Source organism: Haliotis cracherodii, unplaced genomic scaffold (assembly GCF_022045235.1).
Source record: "Haliotis cracherodii isolate W230 unplaced genomic scaffold, xgHalCrac1.p SCAF_15, whole genome shotgun sequence".
Taxonomy (NCBI): Eukaryota; Metazoa; Mollusca; class Gastropoda; order Lepetellida; family Haliotidae; genus Haliotis; species Haliotis cracherodii.
Genome location: NW_027266270.1, coordinates 31,398,067 through 31,417,809, shown reverse-complemented (window position 1 = coordinate 31,417,809; position 19,743 = coordinate 31,398,067). Strand labels below are relative to the sequence as shown.

Here is a 19,743-nt window from a genome sequence, read left to right as displayed (position 1 = left end):
AAATGAGACCTGATTAAATATTCATTCATAACATATAATTTAAAAAATCCTTAAAAAGGCATAAAATTTTAGTTTTGTATTAAACATTGTCAAAGAGGAACAACCATAATAATAAAAACACAATATCAATAATAACACCCAGCAGACCTTTATGTATTTCAATCCGGACACAGGAATCTTGCAAAGGATAATGGCCCTTTTCGGCTCACAAGGTCTGCCTAATTTTATAATTGAGCAAAACCTTTCAAAATTGTTACAGATTAATATGCAGGAGGCATTAATTGTGATTTTAGGTTTTCAGCAGTCCATTTTCTAATATTTCAACAGGAGCAAATCTTTGCTTCAAGCTCATTTCATAGAAGCAGGCAAAAAGTGTAACAGCAGATGGTAAAAGGTCATGTTGGGTCAGAGACTTGCTCATACAACAGGAAGTCGACATCAGCCACTTAGAAAGCAGCTTTCTTAAGCTTCGGGTACCAGTTTCAAAGTTGCGACTTCCATTCCAGACTATGCTTTTTAAAGTATTTTGAATCGGTCATACAGTCCGTAACAGTTGTTTTGTGTTAAACTTTAGAGGTTGCATGATTAGAAAACATATTCCGCCAACAAAGTAACATAACAATATGAATATATATTTTATATTTTTTATTACGTGTTTGAATCCTTATCTATCCGACATAATCATATGCAACCATCAATGTCGGATTAACGGGACTTGACTGTAGTTGGTTTTTCAATTGAAGTTTGACAAAAAAGGCTTTTTCACTCGTTTTAGCTGATGTACATCATGTAATAAGTTCAAAACATGCCAGTGTAAGAAAGAAACAAGGACTGATGTCAGCGATTTAAACGTGTGTTATATTATTTTTATACCAATATTTCAAAGTTTTCTGCATATGTATTTTCAAGTGGACAAAAAAAGGGCTCTTTTCCATCAAAGACTTTTTCATTTTGTACATTAGGATATGATTGAGTGAATGTTACAGCAATATTTCCATTATATGAGGGTTACTGTTTATTGTGGGAGGAACGCTTGAAGTGATGCAGGTTCCACAAGGTCAAGAATGCTGCCAACACAAGGATCATAAACAGGGTAAACCTGGGATTAAAAGCCATGATCACCAGATCCTGAACTGGGTAAGGGATGTAACTCTGCACAGTGGTATGACAGGTCTGATGAGTGAGTGAAAAGGCTTATGCTGATTGCACCAGTATTCAAGTCAGGGGGCACCAAAAGTAGGGGAACATCTGGTTGAACTGAAGATGTTCCAGCCACCCTGATTGAATCTTGTGGAACATGCTAATGGTTCCATCAAAGCACTTTAGAATCTTGTTGAAACAGTTCAATTTCAATTGACCATCTTTGAAATCTTGTGTAACCATTAGAGTTTTTATTTAATTATTTTGGAATCTTGCGGAAATATTTAAGTTTTCATCAGACCATTTTTTAATCTTGTGGAAATATTTAAGTTTTCATCAAACCATTTTTGAATCTTGTGGAAATATTCAAGTTTTCATCCAACCATTTTGGAATCTTGTGGAAATATTTAAGTTTTCATCAAACCTTACTGGAATCTCATGGAAAATCTCAAAAAGGAAGAAACATCAAGATGGTAAGCAAAGGCACGACAAAACCAGACAACAACGTGCAAATACTGGAACTTGTAAGAAAGTCTCAACACGGGAATAGAAACCGATAAATATAAAAATCTTAACCATAAACCTCTTCAAATGCAAACTTCTTGCTAGAGATATAAATGTAGGTATATAATGTAACAATCAACACACATCACATTCAAGAAAGAGGAACCTAATCGCCATCCCATCTTCAGATCCATTAGAATTTCAGAATCAGTTCTCTTTTATCATGCCATGAAACTAAGAAAATGTATGAATTTGTTACACGCCCCAGACAATGTTACAATAGAATATTGTGTGTAATATTCAAGAATTCCGTCTACATTAAAACGACTTTGAGAAACCTAAATTGACTTGTAGTTTGAGATAGAGCTACACCATCTCCGCAATATCACTTGTCTAAATTTGAGGTTGATTAAAATTAATACCAAACCTGTTCCATATGATTGTAAAATACCACCAGCCTCAAACACATGGGCCTATACCAGGTAACACTACCAGTCTGTAAGACATTTGACAAGACACAAGCTTCAGGGTATAGTGAATGTCAGAGTATAGATTCAGGCTTGTGGACTGAAAGTTCCCAGGGCTTTTTGGCCCAGGTCTTCAACAAAAGTTGGAATATATTCCCCAAATGAAACAAGATATTTCCAGGTTCAGATCATTCAAATTTATGAGGCACCCTGGGTAACGTTTTAGTTTTGTAATCTTACTAAAATCTCATGCGACTTAGGCCACACATTTTTTATTTTTTTCGTTTCATGGGCCCGCCGCCCCTACTGAAAAGCAGCTGGAAAAGACATAAATTAAACATAAAAATATTTATTTTTATTATGTCTCCCGCTAGTAATATAGTGAGTGGGTAAATGTTGCTTTAAGCCGCATCAGCAATATTGCAGCTATTCGCGGCTATAGTAATATAGACCCTCTTGTACAATATATAAAGTTATATATAAATTCCATGTCCTTACCACTATCAGTGATTCAAGAAGCCAGCTGCAGTTTTATCTCCATGCCAGAATGACTTTCATAGAAAGAAATAAATGATTGACATAGCTATTTATTTTTATTTTTATTTTGACCGACCTTTTGTGGAAAAGCTGGAAAAAAATCTGTGAAACATAAAATTAAAAATGTGTGGCCTAAGAGAAAAACACAAAGGCTTACATTATTTTACTGAAGACAATGTTTAGGAAAGTAAGGACTTGAACGTTTTGGGACGTTTTTGAATAAAGCTTTACCACGGACACTTCGTTGAAATTCCAGATAAAATTCCAAGATTTACCATGGTTACGGTTTAATAAGAAAAATGAACCTCTGATTAATGACATATATAAAAATTCAGGTTTTAGCTGGATATATAATCCTGGCATGTCACATGGTCAACACACCCCTTCTCCTCCTGACGCCTCAAACAAGTTACCATGGTTACTCGCTAATATTGCCACAAATCTTTGCTTAAGAGATCTATGTTCAGTGGGAGAACAATGCATAAAAGATATTGAAATCTGAATATCGTAAAGTAGTTAAATAGAAGCGGGACTGATTGCGGTCAGTATCAACTGCCGCAGGACTCAAGCTTGTCCTTGAGCTGCCCGGTCTGATACAGGGCCTTGGTCTCAGAGCAGCCGCCGATACACTCCCCGTTGACAAACACTCGTGGCACCTGGAGAACAAGTACATATTGTCAGTGTTAGGAATAACATGTTCAACCAAAGCATAATCACCTCTATGGATGTTTTGTTTGTTTGTTGTTTAAATCTGCACTCAGCATATTCCAGGTACATGACAGCGGTCTATAAATAACTCAGTCTGGATCAGAAAATCCATGCGCATCGATTAATGCAATTGGTATATGATGACCTGCATCAAAGTCAGCAAGCCTGACCAACCGATCCCTTTAGTTGCCTCTGACGACAAGAATGGGTTCCCAAAGACCAGTTCTATTAAAAGCCGCATCTTCACGGGTATCGAGGGATTAACGACAGATCATGACATATCCATGCATAGTTAATTGCTATATAGGAAAGCAAAACCACATCTAGGGATGTTATGATATATACTTGTACTAACTGCTTATTTGTTTGTTTGTTTGTTTGTTTGTTTGTTTAATGCTGCACTTAGCAATATTTCTGCTTAGACGGCAACCTGTAAATAATCGAGTCTGGAACAGACAATCCAGGGATTGATATCATGAGCATCAATCCATACATTTGGGATATGATGACATGCATCAACCAAGTCAGCGAGTCTGACCACCCGATCCTGTTAGTCGCCTCTTACGACAAGCAAAGGTTGCTGAAGACCTATTCTAACCTGGATCTTCACAAGCTGATTAACTGCAATACAAAAGAGCAGCATCACTTCTAGGGATGTAACCATATATCTATGTTTGTTTGTTGTTTAACACGTTTAACACAGCCAAAGTCAGCCATATTGCAGCCATATGACGATAGCCTGTAAATAACCTAGTCTGGACCAGACAATACAGCGATCGATATTGTGAACAACGATCCAACCTGTTGATGTGCAACATGCACAATTTCACGCAATCAACCAAGTCACCAAATCTGACCACCCAATCCATTTGTCACCTCTGACGATCAGCATAGCTTGCTAGGGACCAGTCCTAACCTGGGATCCCCTTGGGGTGATCTGTCAGTATACATGTGTCAGTGACTCACGTTAAGCATCTCTCCGATGCAAGGGAGTTAACTAACTTTAAAAGTCAAGTTTCCACCCTTCCCCAACTAGGTTGCAATTATGGAGTTTTATTTTGACTGGACCAACAAGTCTATGCATAATCCAATAAAACGAATTGACATCCGGTTTGTAAAACAGCATGGATTTCAACATGCAGATTTCGGTCGACTGCAGGATTTGCAAAGGATGTGTACTGTCAACTGGGCAGCAAATTCCAACCTAGTTCGGCAAGGGTGGAAACTGGACTTTTAGAGTCGGTTAACTCCCTTGCCTCCGGAAGATGCACGTTAAGAGGAACTTATGATGTTAATAGTGCCATTGGCACTATATACTAGGACTTTTGAACCCTGCAAACAAACGCTACAAAAAAATATCAAAGATACTATCTGGGAGTGAGTAAAGTGAACCCTTAATGAAAATCAAGGCAAGTAATTTGAGATTGTTAGAACCTCTGTTAAATGATATAATCCCAGCTCTATTGTGTCTCTACCTACCGTTCTGGCCTTGGTCAAGTATTGCAGTATATCCTGTAGCTCCTGTCCGTCATGGCGGATATCCAGTTCCACACACTGAAAAGGCACATTCAGGTTCTTGAAAATATTTTTTACTTCTTTGCAGTATGGGCAGTAAGTCTTAGAGAAAACCATCACACAGTTTTCTGTGATGAGGCCGGCAACCTCCCTGGCCTCCTTCGTGTTCATGTAGCGGGGAGGGTCCGACTTGGAGTGGGACCCACCCATTCTGCCAGAGGATGATTAGCTGGGGGTACTATGCCTGTAAAACTGGAAATAAAAAAATACGCTAATAATTAAAGAGGTTCTGCAGGAAAAAGCCTCAAACATAATCAAGGATTGATCTAGGAAATGGTATGTTTTTCAAATGTCCCACAGAGCACCAACAAAGATGTTTAAGTGTGCCCTTTGTAACTTTAACATTACTTAATGTTATGTATGCCAACAACAAAGAGTTCTATTAAAAAAAAGAAGTATTAACATATATCCCTGTGTTATGGGTTTTCAATTGCTTAAGAAACAGTTGAAGTTTTCTTGTTAATCACATGAACAACTGTAAAACATCTCACTCACTTAATTAAGACAAGTTTATCTTAATAATAAGCCATCATCTGATCTTATCTTAATAATAAGCCATCATCTGAGTTTATCTTAATAACATGCCATCATCTGAGTTTATCTTAATAATAAGCCATCATCTGAGTTTATCTTAATAACAAGCCATCATCTGAGTTTATCTTAATAACAAGCCACCATCTGAGTTTATCTTAATAACAAGCCACCATCAGGTTGCTGAAAATGAATTCATTTTTGTATAGTCTGGCTGTTAGGCCAATACAGCTGATCAGATAATATAGACCCATTGTGGCAGAATGTTTCAATTTACACTGGTTTTGGAATTTCTAAATGTAAACATTTCTTTAAGATAAAGAGCCAGATGAATAAGATGCTGCAGTCATTTGTTGGGAGTAAAGATACAAACCTATGCAAGGTTGGATACTCATAATAATCATAATAATACAAAGGCAAATATCTTGACCTTAATTAGTATAATCTGGGCACATTAATAATTAATGATCCAAAATATTGTGAAATTCCGACAATTGTTCAACAGTCTAGATAAATTAATATTACAAAACTTAGGCATGTTTATATTCAACACACTGTTATCATGGTTATATAGAGCCAAATTTGAAAATAATATTTAAATTGCAACATCTCTGTCAATGTACAATAGGCCTGGGACCTCTTAGGTGCTTAAAAAAAGATTGATTGACAAATAGGGGAGCAGCCTAAAATGGCACCTCAGTAAAAATTCCTGTCCGAGCCATACCTGATTTTGAACATTCACACTTTACTTGGCTGACATGAACACAAATAAGGATCACCCATGCACAAATAAGGATCACCCATGCACACATAAGGATCACCCATACACAAGTAAGGATCACCCATGCACAAATAAGGATCACCCATGCACAAGTAAGGATCACCCATTCACAAGTAAGGATCACCCAAGCACAAATTAGGATCACCCATGCATAAATAAGGATCACCATGCACAAAGAAGAATCACCCATACACATAAGGATCACGAATACACAAATTAGGATCACCCATGCATAAATAAGGATCACCATGCACAAATAAGGATCACCCATGCATAAATAAGGATCACCATGCACAAATAAGAATCACCCATACACAAATTAGGATCACCCACACACAAATTACGATCACCCACTCACAAATAAGGATCACCCACGCACAAATAAGGATCACCCACTCACAAATTAGGATCACCCACACACAAATTAGGAGGACCCATACACATTTACTTTCATATTTGTTGCATTTGTAACAAGTCAGATTGCGTTAACCAGTATCGACCATAAATATGACAAACAGATATATATTCATAATCATTTATTCACGGCACTAAATTCACATATTCTAGCATACAGTTTGGTCACTTTAACATGTTTAATTTAATACAGTTTTATAGACTTTTTCATAGCAATCATTAAACATTTCAGAAACATAATTTATTCACGGCAATTTTTTCACACATTCAAAAATATTGAGCAAGTAAAATTCCATGAACCCTCGTACATAATTCATTATATATAAATGTCAAACATTTTATTCACATTTTACTTAAACTTCAAAACATTCAATCAAACTTCAAGAGATGAAGCACCAGTAAACACATTCAATGTCCCACACAAGTATAATTTCATTAAATGCATGTTTTTAAAACCAAAGTTAAAAAAGATGAATAAGGTACCATATTTGTCTCGCAATAGTAGCTGTATTTGCTTTGGGCAAGGCTCCCTTTTTGCCAGTTGGTGCCATTTTTGCTCAATGACATTTTGCTGAGGTACCATTTTAGCAATAATTCATAAATAACGCATATTCATCACCTAAGTCTTCTCCACAGAAATTGCATAAACTGTCAGAAAAATCATGATCACTAGACATTTCATATTATTGTATTTAAAACTCAGTTCAACAACATCTAAATTTTGAAAAAGCTCTTTTTAGATTTACATGTTTAGTCTTAATTGATGACAGATATTGTACAATATAATTCTAGCCTTGGTGAATTAGATTTTCAGTGTGACCATTCTTGCAAAAACAAATCTCTTGTTCTTTGCTTAAATGTATAAATACACACATTACACAGTCTGTGACATCTTGCATCAACCAGACATTACCATGATCTGATGATTACCAGATCCACAACTAAACAAAGTAAGCCTATATCTTACAACCATGACAACATTTTACAAATGAAACCTAATATTTTTAACCTAATTCATCATAGTTACATATTATGAAATAACATTGCTTTGGATATTCGCCTAAAGGCATTCTTAATAGCTTAATCCAATACTTTATTTTGATGCAAATGGTTCACAATATTTACCATGTCCACATAACGAGAAACAACCTCCTCGAAAAAAGCTCTCCATCGCTGCAAGTTCAGCCATGTCCCCAATGAATATTTAATGAACATTTAAAACCCCACGCATTGTAAGTCTAAACTCTAATCCAAAGCGCAAGCCTTTAAATCCTAAGGTGCTTGTATCATCACGAAACATGCTAAAGGTCCAAAACTTATTATAAATTAATGAGCATATATCGATAGATCTAATCATGATAATATAATAAATTATGATATCGGAACTAACCGTGCAGACAACGTGTGCCAGTGATCAGCTTGGTGATGGCGTTTGACCTTCGCCTAATCGTTGTCTGAAAAGCAGAAACTTGCAGGAATGCACATAAATACCCCGAAATGATGCAAAATATTGAATATGGATGTCTGCTTGATGTCGGAAGTAAGGGCAGGTTACTCTATTATTTTAATAAGGGGGATAACTGTGCAGCGGGCACCTACGCAATAAAATCCGGAAAGATAAACAAGTATCATACTACCACCCTACCAACTATATTCCATCTATATATTTGTATCGAACAAACCTTACGTGAAATATAACTTTTTTTTAAATAACTTGTTTAGCTTAAACGAACAAGTCATATTACTCTTCTGTACGCTTTGCGTTCTATTGACGAAAACTTTGGATGTAAATTAAATGTTGTAAAACCCTTTTTCGGGATTCTGCTGTGACAGTTATAAATAAAAGCGACAAAACCCCTTCCATAATCATAAGATATCTATGTCCATTTATGATTCCGACTATATCATGAGAGAGAGATTTGTTTATTTGTCGATTTGTTTTATATTTATGATCAGAAAATGTACGTACCACAACACAGTATTCATCATACAAATTGTCATAGTGCAACATTTGCAGTCAACCCGCGCATACCGCACATAAATAGGAGTAACGCACTAACGTTGTGAAAACAGCCGCCATACATAATTGAGACAATAGATGCCTGTTGGCATTACAGTTCCCAGCTGCGTGGCAATCTGGAAATGTTTACAAGACGTTTCATTGGCGATGTAACAATCTATTTAAGTAACAGCATTAAATCGGGAATAAAACTAACCAAAATAGTTTCTTTGTCACGAGTAAACAAAATAAAATAATCAAGACACAGACATTCAACAATAAAATAATATTCATGTCCGTTTTTATCTGTGTGATTTACTACATAGAAAACAACAAAACTATATGGATCTACTTGAAACAATAACCATTGATCAACTAGAATAATATCAACAAACAAAATATTAGCATGCAGTGGTGTGTCATGGTCTTGTCCGGTTATATTATCTCCGGCTAAAATACCCGTTCTAATTTTATTATGTTTTGAATTATAAAACAATATTAATCAGTTAATACAATAATATTAAGCTTTTCTAAACTAGTTTATTTCAAATGAAAAGAAGTAGAAGAAGTTCCAGCGTAAACGATACCGGACCACATTGTAACTTTGAAATATTATCTGTTGTTAGGAAATTTCTATTTGTATGGTGATCATGTGACCTTGTACTTGCCTCAGATGTAGACGATTATAATGATCGGAAAGAAGGCAATTTAGTTTATTAATTTTCTCAAGAGCCATCGGATGTAAAGGACAGCTATTTGTTTGAGGCGATCATTAATAGTTGTCGTGATGTGGGTGAAACCAGAGGAAGTTCTTCTGGCCAACGCGCTGTGGTAAGAGTTTACGTTGCAATGTTTATGTGTCGGATGTCATGATAAGCCCACTTCCGGTTGTTTATGACATAAATAAACAGCTGTGTTTACACCCCATTCACGAGCTGTCATCATCACGCGCTTACGTATTTAGTAACTAATCCGTCATTTAATTCCAGTCAGTAGTGTACAAATATGCCTGCAGAATAAATAATTGCTTGAATCAATATTTCACTTCTAAATATCACGATATTTGCAAACTTGAACCAATATTCAGTTTATTGTGCCAGCATTCTTTGTCTTCTATGTCATATTTATTTTTGACATTGATGTTGTTCTTATTACTTGTGACGAACCTTTATGCTTTTAATTCAAATATGTTTCATGTTTCTGAAGTGCTCATGTCAGCTTAATTTCAGTGATATTTATCTATAATAATAATTTTTACCAATATCACACAATAGTATATCGTACATAACCAATTTGTCATTGTTCTGTTTAAACCAGTAGGTCTTTATCATTTTTAGGCATGATGTGCAGATAAATGATGATGCAAGTCACCCCCAACACGATCCTTAGCCCTTGGATCTCCTTTCTGATCAAACACCCCTTTACACTCAATCCTTAGCCCTTGGATCTCCTTTCTGATAAAACACCCCTTTACACTTGATCCTTAGCCCTTGGATCTCCTTTCTGATGAAACACCCCTTTACACTCGATCCTTACCCCTTGGATCTCCTTTCTGATCAAACACCCCTTTACACTCGATCCTTAGCCCTTGGATCTCCTTTCTGATCAAACACCCCGTTACACTCGATCCTTAGCCCTTGGATCTCCTTTCTGATCAAACACCCCTTTACACTTGATCCTTAGCCCTTGGATCTCCTTTCTGATCAAACACCCCTTTACACTTGATCCTTAGCCCTTGGATCTCCTTTCTGATCAAACACCCCTTTACACTTGATCCTTACCCCTTGGATCTCCTTTCTGATCAAACACCCCTTTACACTCGATCCTTACCCCTTGGATCTCCTTTCTGATCAAACACCCCTTTACACTCGATCCCTAGCCCTTGGATCTCCTTTCTGATCAAACACCCCGTTACACTCGATCCTTAGCCCTTGGATCTCCTTTCTGATCAAACACCCCTTACCCCTTGGATCTCCTTTCTGATCAAACACCCCTTTACACTTGATCCTTAGCCCTTGGATCTCCTTTCCGATCATTTACTCCTTTATGATCATTAGGGTTAGGTACCCCTTTCAGAACAAAAAAACATCGCTGTCCTTAGGGTGGGGCACCACTTGCCAATTGAACACTCCTTTACAATCCTTAGGGTTAGTTGTGAGGTAGGGTATGGGTTTAACAAATTTCATACCGTTAAATTTCAAGTTTCGAGTTTTGCAGAGAAAATGGCTACGTCACATGCACATAAAGATAAGCAATCTGGAGCTAATGCGAATTAGATGAACTCAATAGCCAAGTTTAGCTTCAAGCTGACAACATGAGAGTTCAGTCCTCCATGCAGCGCTAACTGAAATCCGAAAAAGTGCACTACTCTACTACCATGACTACTACTACTTAGAATAATCAATGTTTTGCACTTCATTTTACTTACTGAAGTCATTCCTGCTAGGGTACCTTAAATTGTTTGCATTTTTATTGTATCGTGATACCAATTTTATGTTTATTGGATTAGTTTGTCACAGCACAAAACTATCCATTGTAGGAAAAAACATTAACAAGAGACACACAATCAGTCGTGAAAATTGAGATCTGAAATGTTTCTTCATACAGCATGATACAGGGTTTCACATTAAGCAGACATCATAATCATGATAATGGATTAACACTCCTGATTATCATATTGTTGATGAGTCAACAGAAAGATGATGTTATTTATTGTTATCAATATCTTTTAAATTTATAGTTTAAATAATGCATGATTTACAAAACTGTGACTCTCAATTTTCATAGGATATGTAAAACACTTCTATTCTCAATGTATCACGAGAACCTTGTAATTCTCATTGTTCCATAAACAGAGCTCCAGATAACTTTTTGAGTTATTGAGTTTTTACTTAAAAGTTTTATTATAATTGGATTATTACATTTTTTATTGGGTAACCAATATTTTTGAGATTTAAAAAAAATAAAAATGTTTTAGATGTTGATTAGGGTCCTAATTATAAGCTTGACTTTGTAAGTAAATTAGTGCGTAATTGTGTTTTGGAAATTAGCTCCATTGTGCGCATGCTGAAAAAGCTACATCGGGCAATTACGCATGCTGTATGCTGTATGCTGTATGCTGTATGCAAGTTAATTGAAAGTAATTGGGTTTTGAATATTTTTGGGGTGTATTTTATGCAAATACGCAGCTTATCTGTAGCTCTGCATAAAGGCATGGAATGCTGCTTGTAATATCAATGGCTGGTTTGTATGGGCCAGACTCGATTGTTTACAGACACCTGTCATATAGCTGAATGCAGGGATAAACATGTTTCAGAAGGTCCATGGTACGAATCCCAGCATGGACATAATGAAATGTTAAATTTTGTAGCTGTACATTTGTCTGTGCATTTTCATATTATATGCTGGATTTTTTAACAGACTTTTACAAAATGTGTCCTATACATCTTGAGAATGGTTGCATAGAATTTAAATCACAAGTCCTCAGTGTCATTAGGCATGCAGAAAGTATGGCTGTTTGAATCATTACAGTGATCCCTCGCTATTGTGCTCTTTTGATAAAGCGCTACCTCGGTTACTACGCGCGGTAACGTATGGCTCCCAAAATTTATGTACACTTTTATTACTTAGAGTTTTACACAGACATAATTGTATTGTTGTTCGTTGTTCATTTGCACATAACGCTTCTCATTGCATAATCAACCGTTTATCGCTGAATGGAGTTCTAATAATCTGTTTGAAAACATCCGCGGCAAGTCCTGGAAATACGATTGTTCAACTAGTTAACTTTTCACACTATACATCCTTTGATCTTAGAAGCGCATGCATGCAATAAAAGAGAACCACAAGCGAAGTTTATATTCTTAATTAGTGGGCAATCAAATTTTCAGACGACACTGTCACACACATGTAGTTGCTGTCACAACACGGCGGTCATTCATTTCGTAATCGCGCTTTCGTAACATCGCCTGGTTTTTTTCCGTAGTTATAACAAGCGATTTCATTGGATTAAAATTTGTTTCTAATGACGCTTTCATGCCGAAATCTGCTTCAAGTTTCGTGATTGGTCAATTTTGAGCACGTGACCTCAGGCAGCCAATCAAATTATAGCTGTGATACCGAGCTCGTGTTTGATAAATTTCAGAAGTTGGCGACAGATTTTCGTGCTAGGTTACGAGCTGTGACAAAGATTTTCATGCATATATTTTTGCATTAAACGTTGTGTCCGAGCCGAGAATTCAAGGCGACGAAAGCCGAGATGTCATTTGACTTACATAACACGCGATCGCACGAAACGATGGAAATAATAACTTAAATGTAAGTTTGATTACTTTTAGATATATTTTTGTTGATTTTATTTATCACTTTGTATAATATATTTAAAGATTTGCTTAAAACGTCTTTATTTTGCTCTTTGACATGTTCGATGCGGACCCGTTGTCGAAATGTGTGTCTGAGAATTTTATTTTCAATAACATCGCGGGAAATAGTGAATAATTTTTTAATTTATTGATAAAAAATGATAAATTGAAATGGAATACATATTTCAGACATTGTGAAATGTGACAGATTTAATAAATGAATGATATTACAGGTAGATCTAGGTCCATAAAAATATATACTACTTTGACGTGACGTGAGATAAACACATATTGATGATTTGAGATTTGCCGAGCGCGCTCCCCCGCCTCGGCCTCGGTTAAATGGCTCATCGTCTATAACGCCCACCAATTATTTGGACCCCATTGGTAGCGTTGTAGCGAGGGACCACTGTAATTGTATCCAAGTTGCAGATGCATGTTTCACATAACAGACATTTCTATTCTGGCAAGAAATACACTAGTGTTGTTGGTAGACTTTCTTCAATATAACATTAAAGTCTGAGTCTACAGCTTATGAGCATGTGCAGACAAATATTTTTGAAACCGAGTGAAGCATACCACAGGTAGCAAGTGTCCTTCCCCCCAAAGTTATTTCTAGTAGTCCCCTTGACTTGAAAATGGATGGAACCGCCTCTGTGGTGTAGTGCATAAAGCTTGTGCCCAGAGAGTGGGAGGTTGGAAATTCAATCCCTGGCTGCATCATATCAAAAGACATAAAAAGATGGTACTTGTTGTCGTCACTGCATAAATGTGTCCTGTTTGTGTAAATATTGCAGCCTTGGAAATGCTCACGTGTCAAAGACAACTGGATCTTGCTGGTGACTGTTATGTAGCTGCTGATGCTGGTAGCTGTTGACTAGTAATATTTGTGGAATATTTCCCAACAAGTGCCTTCATTTGTAATGTTTGGAGCCTTATGATATGTAGCAATCTGACACGGTCAGATGTGGTGTAAGCTGACCTTTCTAATCAGCCAGTGTTGAGTCTTCTATATTCTTGGTATGAGTGAGCAAAGCCTCCAGATCAGCATAACTGATTTCTGTATCTCAAAACAAAGTTAAATTGCCTGTTCTAAATGTTAATAAAAAAGGCTGTGCCATTATTGTTGTGGATATTTCGTAAACCCTGTCATTTCTGAGTGCCATCCATTTATTTTTTGAAAGCAAACATCATTATCATTGATTCTTTATTAATTATCACTATCTGGGTGGACTAGCTACACTTTCTGACCAATGAAACCACTTTAACTCAAAAATAGATAATTATAGATGAAATTGCTAAGCAGTGTCCAGCGTTAGAAATTGGCACTAGTCCTGTAGTCCTTGCCAAACTGACCAATAGTTAGGGTATGTATCATAGGGACGAGTAGAAATTTGCCACTTTTAAGGGTTTTGCTATATGTTATCATTATAAGGACTAGTGGACTAAAACTGTTAGATTCTACTGCTGACAGTGTGATTCCTATTGGGCAGAGGGGCGGTCGGGTAGCCTAGTGCTTAAAGGGTTCGCTCGTCACGCCGAAGACCCGGGTTCGATTCCCGTCATGGGTACAGTGTGTGAAGCCCATTTCTGGTGTCCCCAGCTGTGATATTGCTGGAATATTGCTAAAAGCGGCGTAAAACCATACTCACTCACTCACTCATTATAGGGCAGAAGTGTGACTGTTTGACTGTCAGATGTCCAGTTATCAATGATGGTCAGTGCGGAAACTCTTGTTGAGAAGAGTAATTTGATTGGTTGTTTGTATTTCAAATTCATGAGCAACATAAGTCCTGTACTAAGTTAGGGATAAAAGATGGAGGTGTTGATGTTTCTTCCAAAACATATCTATGGTTGGGAATAGGTTAATAGTATTTATCATAACAGAATGGAGATTTAATACACTGTATAATCAAGGGTTGCCATAAGCCATACCATATGTACAGCCTGAAGCAACACACATGGCATGGCTGGGCATAATCTGTCATACAGCCTATGCAAGTCTATAATGTTTGGCAAGTCTAGATTACTGAGTATCTTTCATGTCTTTGGGGCATATATTTTATAACTATAATTTAACAACTATTTTTTTCTTCTGTAAAATGTTCATTTCAGAGACTAGATGTAAGTCTATCCGGGGCAGAGAAATGATGTTAAGAAAAAAGTAGTATTTGAGCAGTGAAGATGAAATATGCTCTGAGAGTGAGATAGGTCGCACAACCAGTTAGTTACGATGCATGTTAATGATTGCCTCCAATGTGAATACTGTTCCCTGTGTGTTTGACATACTGTTGTCTGGATTGAGTGAACATGGTGAAGTGGGTTTTCAACAAGATTCACTAGTATTGGTAGGGTTAATTCATTGAGCTATTCAATATGTGCAGCTGTGACACGGCTGTCTCTGGCCTGCTCTTCTCTGTTCCACTCTGGGCCATAAAATTCTGCTCTTCTTGACAAAAGTGAACTCCACAAAATTCTGCTCCACTCCACCAAGTTCCGTCCGCTCTACAAATTTTGGCTTCGCTCCACTCAACAAAATTCCACGCCACAAAATACTGCTCCATTCCACAAAATTCTGCTCCTCTCGACAAAACTGAACTACTCCAAATTCTGCTCCTCTCTACAATATTAGGCTCCGCTGCACCAAATTTGGCTCCACTCTACAATGTTTATCTTCGCTCCACAAAACACCGCACGGCACGGCACCACTCCTCAATATTCAGCTCCACCCTGCTCCACAAAATTCCTCTCTACAAAACTCCATTTCACATTACCATGGTTACAGTGAGGTAGATTTGCCTAACCTTGCCTTCAGTAGTACTTCAATGGTGCACAGCATACATATAGTTACAAAACAACTCTGAACAGAACAATAGCTCTGTTAAACCATGCAATACAATCCTAGGCTAATAGCTGCCCTGAGGGAAAGTGTGGGCTGAAATCTCATGCATTCCATGCACTGGGAATTTGTTTCCTATTTTAAATAGAATTCAAATTAAGCAAAAATAACTAAGACTCTAAAGCTTTAACCTTTCAGAAAATTACGAACAAGTGTCAAATGCTGTTCTGGACATGTCTCCCAAGATGGGTGAACTAGCCAGCCATGGCACGTGCACTTTTTGCCATGGACGTGTCGATGTTTCAACATTGAGAGCAGTAAACCTTTAGCGCAGACAGCAACCACTTCAGAAATATCGGAATACGATATCGTATTGATTATTTCCTTCACTTGCCAAAAATAAAATTACCTCAGACTCTTGGAAACTACTGTGTGTAGCTTTGTCTGCCTTTAGTTTGCTTATGTTTTTACAGGAAAAACAAATGTTGCTTGGGCAACTATTTTTCATTTTTTGGTTTACGGTTTCTACCAACATTTACACACAAAAATAAAATTTAATTCAGATTCAAACAACTTGAACCAAAAGACAGAATCAGAAACTGAAGTAAGAAGCTTAAGTTATTGTCTTGCTGCAATAATTGTGATGGAGAAGAAAATATATGGAAAGGTGCAGGGTTCACTGTAGGAATGTTCTGACATGGGCCCTTTATGTGAAAATTTCCAATATTCCAGAGGTACACCCACACTTGCACATTCAGCACAATGTTAAAAGGCCCACATTTTCAAATAAAGTTGGGCATTTTAACATTGTGCTGTATCTGCAAGTGTGGGTGTACCACTGGAATATTTGAAATTTTCACATAAAGGGCCCATGTCAGAAAATTTAAGGGCTAAAAGCACAAGGCCCCACCCTAGAATTATCCCTGCAGATGATAAGACTTTTTGCACTTAAATATTAATCTTGGTAACTGATGACATTCTGATTAGTAATAGTATACACATGAGCATTAATTAAGCATCACCTGATTCAAAATCCAATTCCGAAAAAATAATGACAAAACCCTAATTTGAATTGAGTTGAACACCTGGGGGATTACTTTGGACGCCAAGCGAGATCAAGACATCCTCCAGTTCAAAGTCTGACTGAACTGACCCAGGCACTGCACCAGGAATGGCAGAGGATCCTAATGAAAGTCAGACGTCTGATCAGCAGTATGAGGAGACACCTCGCGAATGTCATCCGTGAGAGGGGTTGACACTCCAGATACTAATTTCAGAGTCATTGGCGATTCATTGGTTGACAATAATCATTTTTCATTGCATAATGTGACGGTCCAATGGGTGGTGTGGGCTGGGTACTGATACTTTTCAGCTTTGTTGTTTTAGAGTTCTTTGCATATCACTACCAACTGCTAGTATCATTAGTCGGGGCACGGGTGGCCCAGTCGTCTAAGGCGCCGCGATTTGCTGTGCAGAGTTGCGTCCCTTGGGCATGCCAGAAACCTATGAATGTGGGTTCGAATCCCAGTTCGCCCCGATTATGTTTTTAGGTTTGTCAACACCATACCCGTGCTCGTGGGTTTCACTGAAGTGGTAAACGTCTGAGACCTGCATCATTTCGGGCTTTCCTCCCACATTAAACTGACACGGTGTGATATAACTGGAATACTGTCAAAAGCGGCGTTAAACTCAACTCACTCACTAGTGTCATTAGTGCTTCATTATTTGTGTGATTGTCGTGCCAGGCATTCTGTTTGTCATTTCACTTCTCTTTTGTCGTGTTTCCAACAAAGAGTGACTCCAGTCATTTCTATAATGTTGCATATGTCCACAAAGTGTTTGTGCTTACTTAATGCACATGTGTTAATTAAGGGTGTTTTAGTTGTTTGAAATGAAACTCAACGACTCAGTGAAAAAATCAGAAATGTAAATTAAATAGGAACAAAATATGGATCCTACAGTTGATAATGTTAATGATTCAAACAGATTTATTTTTCATCACATTGAATGCACAGTTCATATTATTGGAATCCAAGTTTTGTGAGTATAGGCACTACCATATTCGACGTAATAAACGCCTAGGGCGCTCTCAAAATTAGAAATAGGGGGCTCTTCTTATTCATATATTCATATATTCCTTCTTTTTTAAAACCGTAATCGAATAATCATAAGTCTTTCAAAGTACTGTTCATTTATTATTCCATATTTCGTATTAACTGATCACAATTGCTTTTTGATGACCATTATAACCTTCTGTTTATCATTTCGTATTTTGGGTACATGTATAATCTATTTAGATAAGCTTATGCATTTCAAATCACTGTTCATTTGTCTGTTCATATTTTGGTATAACTCAGTAAATATAAGTTGTGCACCATTTGAATATGCCTGATAATTTTTTTCAACACTTTTATCATGTTTATAACTTGAAATTACCAGTGTACTGAAAACAGCTTTTATCATCTCCATGCTACCTTGACATTTATTTTTAGTTTGAACTACCCGAGATTATCAAACCATCTCTAAACCACAGAAATATACATAGTGTAGCCTCATCCTACTGGAAAGTAGAATACTGATTCCTGGACAACATGTCTCAGTATTGATGAAAAGTTCACACCAGCAGCAGATGGTGGTGTTAACCCTTTGTCTGTATTGACAGTGGGTGATGATGTAGTGGTATATAAAGAGGTTCTTAAATCTATTATATAAATCTGTAGGGTTAAATCTTGGCTTGACAATGTTGACCTTCTGAACTTTTCTGTTTTGACACAAGGGACCAAAGTCTATATATGTTGTGGCAGATTCCATTCTACTTAATGCTCATGGCTCTATAGTAATTACCGTATTCGACGTAATAAGCGCCCCGCTCTAATAAGCGCCCACGGCGATATTTGCAAATAGATTGACTCGTGAACAATCCCAATTAGCACCCTTTCAATGTACACAATACTTATTTATTCGCGTATAATTCGCACTCGTGTTTTAAATGCCACCTTAATTATGGGCAATTAAATTCTGGAAAAATATATCTCTCGTATATAAACATTTCAGGCTGTCAGCATAAACCACGGAATTTATCTTTCAACTCTGTTTTTTTTTTACAAAATTATATTCTAATAAGAGCCCCCTAGTTCTAATTTTAAGAGCGCCCTGGGCGCTTATTACGTCGAATACGGTACTCTAGTTTTTGGATCAGTGTCATTGTGCACTCAATTTTCTGTCTCAGCTCCCTGGGGAACAGCAGGATCCAGGTGGTTTATCTAGTTTTGATATTGTCAATAAGTTATGTTCAGTATGGTTGTTCCTGCTGAATCGTACAACTGGACAGACTGATATTTGTGGTGTCACAGACGATGTCATTGATTATCTTCTGATGACTCATTGTTCATGTGGTTGTCACAGCTGTTTGGACACAGAGAGACATAGACACACAGAGATATAGACACACACACAGACACACAGACACACAGACACACACACACACACACACACACACACACACACACACACACACACACACACACACACACACACAGAGACACACACACACACACACACACACACACACACACACTGAGACAGACAGACACAGACACACAGACAGACACACACAGTCATGGACAGACAGACAGACAGGCAGGCAGAGGCAGGCAGGCAGGCAGGCATAGTTTGTCTAACAACAGTTTGTAACAGTTTGAGATGTGACATTACATGATTTACCTGTGTCTTTCTGTGTGGGAGTCTCCATGACTCCCAGGGATACTTCGTGGGGGTCCCAGGTCGACCACTGTGACTCCGGGCTGTCAACACGAGGCACACTCAACTGAAATAATGCCAGATCATTGTTCCTTCTCTTCTCCCATTACAAATTACATACACAATGT

General features: G+C 37.3%; 2 protein-coding genes across 2 annotated transcripts in view; one reads left to right on the top strand and one right to left on the bottom strand.

Annotated features, from left to right (window-relative positions):
- Positions 1 to 2,392: 2,392 nt before the first annotated feature.
- Positions 2,393 to 8,213, bottom strand: LOC139462512 (uncharacterized). The gene is made up of 3 exons (XM_071244284.1): positions 8,048 to 8,213; positions 4,836 to 5,123; positions 2,393 to 3,304 (listed from the first exon to the last, which is right to left on the bottom strand). Exons 2-3 carry the CDS (start codon positions 5,079 to 5,081, stop codon positions 3,197 to 3,199), a joined length of 354 nt encoding a protein of 117 aa, XP_071100385.1. The 5' UTR covers positions 5,082 to 5,123; positions 8,048 to 8,213; the 3' UTR covers positions 2,393 to 3,196.
- A 1,112-nt stretch (positions 8,214 to 9,325) lies between these two features.
- LOC139462511 (TBC1 domain family member 9-like) overlaps positions 9,326 to 19,743 on the top strand; it is a 51,623-nt gene continuing 41,205 nt past the window's right edge. The window contains exon 1 of the mRNA XM_071244283.1: positions 9,326 to 9,487. Within this exon, the coding sequence (XP_071100384.1) occupies positions 9,444 to 9,487 (44 nt within the window). The 5' untranslated portion in view covers positions 9,326 to 9,443. The remainder of the gene's footprint in view (positions 9,488 to 19,743) is intronic.